Consider the following 7176-nt stretch of genomic DNA (forward strand, 5'->3'; position numbering starts at 1 on the left):
CTCAGTCTCCTGAGTAGCTAGGATTACAGGCATGAGCAACTGCCATCTGGCTTGAATTATTAATTTTTAATTTTTTTCCCATATGAGGATGAGGCTTGAACTCCAGTCTGTTTATGATACTCTACCACTTGAGCCATACCTCCACTTCCAGCTTTCTTATTGATAAACTGGAAAGAGTCTTAAGGTTGGTTTTATTTAACCAGGCTGGTTTGGAAAATCGATCCTCAGATCTTATCCTCCTGAATAGCTAGGATGAGATATTTAATCCATCGTGTCCAGCTATACTGAAGTTTTAAAACATCAATTTAATATCACAAAATACTTGTAAATCAGTTCTTAAATTTATTAAGAAGCATACCTTCTTTGTTTTGGGGTACCTAGTAGGACATTTATTAAGTGCTGGAACTTCAGTTTCAGTAATTATTTCTGCTATTGCAGTTTCGGTTTCGGGTTCTATTGCAAGTACAGTATTTTCAATATCATTTTGTTGTGATGTGACTTCAATATCAGGAGAAGATGGCTGGATATCTGAACACATACTGACAGTTCTATGTCTCCGACGCTGCTGTCCAATGTGAGTCCTACTTCGAGAGAAACTTTTTCTCTGTTTAGTTCTATTCACTTTGGCAGGTGTTGGTTTGTTAGCAGTTTCTTCTTTTGCTTGTTCCTAATTCAAAATACAACACAATGGAACTTCTGATATTTATCATATGTCTCTTTTTTTTTTTTTTTTTTTTTTGCCGGTTGTGGGCCTGAACTCTGGGCCTGGGCACTGTCCCTCAGCTCTTCAGCTCAAGGCTAACACTCTACCACTTGAGACAGCACCACTTCCGGCTTTTTCTGCTTATGTAGTACTGAGGAATCAAACCCCAGGGCTCATGTATGCAAGGCAAGCACTCTATCACTGAACCACCTTCCCAGCCCTCATATGTTTCTTTGAGTAGAACAGTATTAGTCTACTTCAGAAGCTAATGACTTAAAGATTTTTGTATGCCACATTTTTGTATGCCACAACTAAGCAAGTATAGTCTTAGGTTTCAAATGTTAAGTTCCCCAGAAGACTGGAAAAATGCTTCATTAAACATTCTTTATAGCTGCAGTAACTGAACTGTTTATGGAAATTTTAGTTGATAATGTTTAGGGTGAAAATATTTAATTCTAGAAATAAAAATAGACCTGAATAATACTAATGATAATACCTGAATAACTTCAGCATCACTGACATTTTGTGCCTCTTTACATTCACTTTTAACTTCAGTTTTGGCTGTGCTGATCCTTTCCAAAGCTTGTTCTCTTCTTTTCTCTCTTTTTTCAAGTCTGGCAAAAGCTTGCAAAATTGCTTCCATTTTCCTTTCTTCTCTTGTCTATGAAATTTAAAATTTAAGTTAGACAATATCATTTCTTTCAAGTAAAAGTTCTAAACTCGAAATGTTCATGACAAATTTAAGAAACATTTAGTGTGACTTAGCAAACAAGTCTTTGTTGGTAGAAATGGTGGGAAGCAATACTCATTCAACATTGCAAACATCTTGGTAAGACCTGCTACTATACAAGATATATTTCATGAAAATAAACACTTGTGTAATTGAGTATTAATGGTAAGGCTAAAACCAGACAAAAAAAGCCTAAAAAACTATTTCACTTTTCCAAACTGGAAATTCACCTTTATTAATATAGAAGCCAGCCTTCAAAAAAAAATAGATTCAAAATCTGTAAAGTTGAAATGGTATAATTCAACTTGAAGAATAAATGTATTATCACTATATTGTGGTATAAAATCTTGGGTTCAAATCATGCCTCTACCAGTCATATGAGAATTATCTCTGTGATGCTAAGCAAGTTAGCTTTAACTTTCTGCAACTACAAAATGTGGATAACAATACTTACACTTCACTGAATTGTTACTGAATTCAAAGAGAAAGTATATCTGATGTTTTCACATAGTACTTGAAAAATGGTGAGCACTCCATAAATGTTAATTTTTCTATTTTAGCCCTCTAGCCCTCCATTACAATTCTTTTAAGGTATTTCTCTACCTTCCGCGCTTCCTTTCTTACACTGACACTTCAAGACAGGGACTGAGGGAACAGCAAGAGTTCTTTTGAGCATCAGTTCTCTTGGATAGAGAACATTAAGAGCAAGACTCATAGCCTTGACCAGAGGGTCTGGCAAATGCTTCAGCTCAACCAGAACCAGGAAGCACGTCCATCAACTGTCCAGTTCTCCAAATGAAAAGAACCAGGTCCTGAGGCTCAGATCCACTGTTCTTTCCTCCTTCATTGTCATCGATGTGGGGAAGAAAGAAAGAAAGATCAGAACTCAAGGTCTGGCTTCCATAATCTCCACATTGGGAGTTTTAGTTTCAGTAGCTATCAGCAGAGATTCAAACACACCTATATTCTTGGAATTACTGATTAATTCTTCTTTCTTTAGTACAAATTAAACAAGGGAACAAAATAAGAGCCAATAAAATTCAGCAAAGATACTTCCAAAGTTTCTCATTTTTACAGAAAAGTGCTATACTGCAAATTTGACAAAATGTTATCCTCACCCTCTTTATTTTACAGGCAAGGAAACTGAGGTCCAAAGAGGTAAAATTACTTGTTCATGGATACACAATCTGCATCTTAGCTCTCCTGATCTGGGACAGGTAATCAAACCCTGAAAAAGTAGCATAGCAAAAGATGATCTTATTTGTTCACTGAAACTTAAAAATTTAAAGCTGAATCCTTCAGTAGATAATTTCATGTCTGATCTATTTTTTGAGTGTCTATATGTATGTGCTGGTCCTGGGGCTTGAACTCAGGATCTGGGTGCTGTCTTTCAGCATTTTTCACAAGGCTGCTACTCTACTACTTGGGTCATAGCTCCACTTCCAGCTTTTCTATGTGTGGCTACTTGGAGAGAAGAGTCTAATAGACTTTCCTGGCTCAGCTGTATTCAAGCTTCAGTTCTTAGATCTCAGCCTTCTGAGCAACTAGGATTATAAGCCTGAGCCAATGGTGTCTGGTTCTAATCTTTTAAATTACCTTACTTGACCCCCTTTTGTTATATGGCTAGCTTTAAAAACTTTAAAAACTATGTCAGGGCTTCACTAAACTCAATGTCTCATCTGGTGCACCTGATCGAGAAAGAAGTTATTTACTGTAGGCTTTGTTTAAAACTTGGGGAAGGTGTATTTTCCTAGAAGAAATAAAACTCAGAGCAAGAATCATTTACAACATAGACCAAAACGAAGAAGATATTATCTATATTGTGATTATTTTGAATTTCCATATAAGGAATTCCGTAATAAAGACCAAGAGTAAAGTATACTAACCAGGGAATGGGGAGAACTTCACTGAAAAAATTGTTATCTCAGAAAATATCATCTTATAAAGTGTTTCGTAATTTGAATCAAAACTAAGCCTTCAAATTTGTGAATATCTTTCGAGGAAAGTTTTGCTGTTAGTAGGATCTAAGAATTTAGGTGGTGAGGACTGATAAACATAAGGCAGGCATCTAGGGACTTCTGGGTTTTTTTGTGTTTTGTTTTTTTTGATCGGTTATGGGGCTTAATCTGGCCCTGGATGCTGTCCCTCATCTCTTCAGCTCAAAGGCTAGCACTCTACCACTTGAGCCACAGTGCCACTTCCGGTTTTTCTGGTAGTTAATTGGAGATAAGAGTCTCACAGACTTTCCTGCCCCGGCTGGCTTTGACCTTCCATCCTTAGATCTCAGCCTCCTGAGTAGCTAGGATTACAGGTGTGAGCCACCAGCGCCCAGCTGATTTGGTTTTTTTTTACCTTGCTACCCGATTAGCAGCTGCTCTCTTTCTTTTTTCCTTTCCTTTCCTTCTTAACCTCCCTCCCTCCCTCCCTTCCTTCCTTCCTTCCTTTCTGTTTCTAAATAAATTTTTTAAAAAGGCCATGTGAGGTCTTGGGGAGTGTCCCCTGGGCCTGTAGTAGGTAAAATGCAGGGTGTGAAATCTGGTCACCAGAGAGAAACCACCTTGCAGTCTTCCAATTCTAGAAACAATTCCTAAATTTTCATTTGGGGGATGGGACAAGGACCACAAAACTGCCTTGAAGGTAAAAAGTCAGAGCTAAACTACTTAGTTACCCTATCCTATGGTCTTGAAATGGAGAAATTTCCTTACACTGAGAAACTTCCTAGCTGGAAGTGATTTATGTTTATAATCGTAGCTATTCAGGAGAATCAGATCTCAACCTCTTGAGTAGCTAGGATTATCTTCAAGCCACAGGTTTCCAAGAGCACACTAAAATACACAGCAGTTAGACGACTTTGCATGAGTCATACAGCCTAGCTACTGAGTGGCAGCGCTGCTAGGATGTGTTGTGGAGCTATACCATCATGTATTATTCCGGCTTCCCCTCTTTTTTTTTTTTCTTTGACCAGCATTGGTGCTTGAACTCGGCATAGAGATTGTCCCTTAGCTTTCTGACTCAATAGTGCTCTACCACTTGATCCACAGCTCTACTTCTGGCTTTTTGCTGGTTAATTGGAGATGAGTCTCAAGTGCTTTTCTGGCATCCAACTGGGATCATCAGATCTCAGCCTCCTGAGTAGCTAGGATTACAGGTGTGAGCCAATGGCACTCAGCCTACTTTGACATTCTTGGTTGCCTGCACACCCTCTTTTGAGAAAGCTTCTCTAAAGCAGTGCCCTTGTATTCTTTGTTCAACAGTATACTAAATGGTTCTTACCACTCAGATTTTTATTACATGGAAAATTGGGTATGTATTATAGAATGCATATGTTATTATGTGAAGATTATCTGAACAGAACACCAATCCACTTTTTTAATCCAATACTGCCATATCATTAATTACTTATTAATCAGTGGTGAGAAAAGTTGAATTTTTTGATGAACTAAGTTTATGGGGCTGCAGCGGGGGGGGGGGAGCAGTGAACTCAGGACATACTAAGCAACACACTTAGCCCTTGAGCCATTCCTGAAGTCCTCTTAATTTTTTTCAGATTGAATCTCCTATTTTTACCCCTGCAGGTTTTGTACTAGCTCTTTCCATGTATCTCAGATAATAGGTACATGCTACCACACCTAACTATTGCCTGACACAAAGTCTTCCAAACTTTTTCCCTGGGCTGGCCTTGAACCAGTCTTCCTAATTTCCACTTTCTGAGTTGCTGGAATTAGAGAAGTAAACTACTGTGTCAAGTTCTAGTCTATGGGTTGTTTATTGCAGTAGTAGGGTTTGAATTCACAGACTTGAGGCTTGCTAGACAAGTGCTCCACAACTTGAATCATATCCTAGTCCTTTTCGCTTGTTTGTTTTCCAAGTAAGTTCCAGGCTTTTGTATATGTATTTGTGTTAGAGAAGCAGACAGTGGTCTGCTTACCTTCATCCTGATCAGCTGTGATTATAAATGTGTGTCACTGTGTCCAGCCTCATTTTTAAAATAATATCTTTCTAACTTTGCCCACATTAGTCTTGAATGATGATTCGCCTATCTCCACCTCTCAGGTAATTGAGTTCACAGGTATACAAGACCATGCCTAGCAAAACTGGTTACTTTTGTGAGTACCTCTCTGAAGACAGAGACACTGTCCTATCATTCTTATCAAAAAGAATGAAGCCAACAAACAAAACACACAAATCTACCAATACAACTGAAAATAAGCAAAAAATTTATGTAGATAAAAGTCAACAAGATAAAACCAACAAGTACCTACTGTTCAAGCTAAACTACAAAAGGACAAATATATTTGAATTTCCTGCTTTTATCTGGAAAGAAGAGGATATTAATGATTCTTCTTAGGCATATCTGTTAAATATTCATGTGGTTAATATTACCTAGTCTTGTAACAGGAGATAGTTTAAATCAGTTTGGACATGTTTCTCAAGAACAGTGGAGTTTTGTGTAGTTTTAGTCGGATTTTTTTTAAGTTTCTGATTCCAACTAGTGATGTTCATCTGGCCAGAATAGATGGCAAAAACTAAAAAAACTAAAGGCTTACTCATAGAAAAAAAATTTCAAGACAAAATATTAATGCTTTGGGAGGGGAAAAAATCATACTAATGCCTTAAGAATCCTAGGATGTGGTCTGGGAATGTGGCTTAGCGGTGAAGTGCTTGCCTAGCCTAGCTTGCATGAAGCTCTAGGTTTGATTCCTTAGTACCATATAAATAAAAACAAACAAAAATCCACCTAGGATGTATGCTTCTGCATTCTGTTTGCTTGATTATATGCAAAAATTTTATAATTCAAACATCAAGTCAAGGGCTGGAAAATGTGCCTTCATGGAAGAGTGCTTGCCTAACATGCACAAAGTCCTGAGTTCAATTCCTCAGTACCACATACACAGAAAAGGCCAGGATTGGCATTGTGGCTCAAGTGGTAGAGCACTAGCCTTGAGCATAGAGATGGACAGAGCTCAGGCTCTGAGTTCAAGCCCCAGAACTGGCAAAACAACAACAAAAATTCAGGTCAAATGTAACACTATTAAATAGTAAGTCTGAAGCCACTTAGCAATATATATTTGTGTGTGAAAATCTTTTAGATTTTTAAAGTTTTATTTCCTATTCTTTCAAAATACAAAACTATGTTTACAGTTCTCAAATTTTCTACATTTTATTCCCTACTCAGAACCTTAGTGTCAGATAGTAGTATGAGTATGCTGAAATGGATGTAAAAACTTTGGTGTGTTTTTATTTTGTATCTTAATATAACATATTACATAAGTAGAATCAGAACCAAAATGGAACTACAAGTATGCTTAGAAAATATGAAAATATTTTTTCTATGAGGTTTTAACATCAACAAAAGGGTGTCCAATTTCCTGGGATCTGGACATAAGGGCCTCCATCTTTACCATCTATCGATGCTGAAGAACTTTGGAATTTGGACTAGTGGTATGGCTTAAGTAGGGAGAGCACCTGTGTCTGCCTAGCAAGCATGAGGCCCTGAATTCAAAAGCCTTGTATTGTAAAAAAAAAGAAATAAGTAGCCCTAACAAAACTTTTTTTTTTTTTTTCTTTTTGCGTCCAGTAGTGGGGCCTGAACTCTGGGCCTGGGCGCTGTCCCTCAGCTCTTCAGCTCAAGGCTAGCGCCACAGCTAGAGCCACAGCGCCACTTCTGGCTTTTTTCTTTTTGCTTATGTGGTGCTGAGGAATCGAACTCAGGGCCTCAGGCATGCAAGGCAAGCGCTCTACC

General features: G+C 37.9%; 1 protein-coding gene across 1 annotated transcript in view; it reads right to left on the reverse strand.

Annotated features, from left to right (window-relative positions):
• The window catches only part of Kmt2e (lysine (K)-specific methyltransferase 2E), an 80080-nt gene that overhangs the window by 11292 nt on the left and 61612 nt on the right, over positions 1–7176 (reverse strand). The window contains exons 15-16 of the mRNA XM_013034722.1: positions 1200–1361; positions 359–667 (exon numbers count right to left, since the gene is read on the reverse strand). Coding sequence (XP_012890176.1) covers positions 359–667; positions 1200–1361 — 471 coding nt within the window. The remainder of the gene's footprint in view (positions 1–358; positions 668–1199; positions 1362–7176) is intronic.

This window comes from Dipodomys ordii, unplaced genomic scaffold, assembly GCF_000151885.1.
Source record: "Dipodomys ordii isolate 6190 unplaced genomic scaffold, Dord_2.0 Scaffold195, whole genome shotgun sequence".
In the NCBI taxonomy this organism is placed as follows: domain Eukaryota; kingdom Metazoa; phylum Chordata; class Mammalia; order Rodentia; family Heteromyidae; genus Dipodomys; species Dipodomys ordii.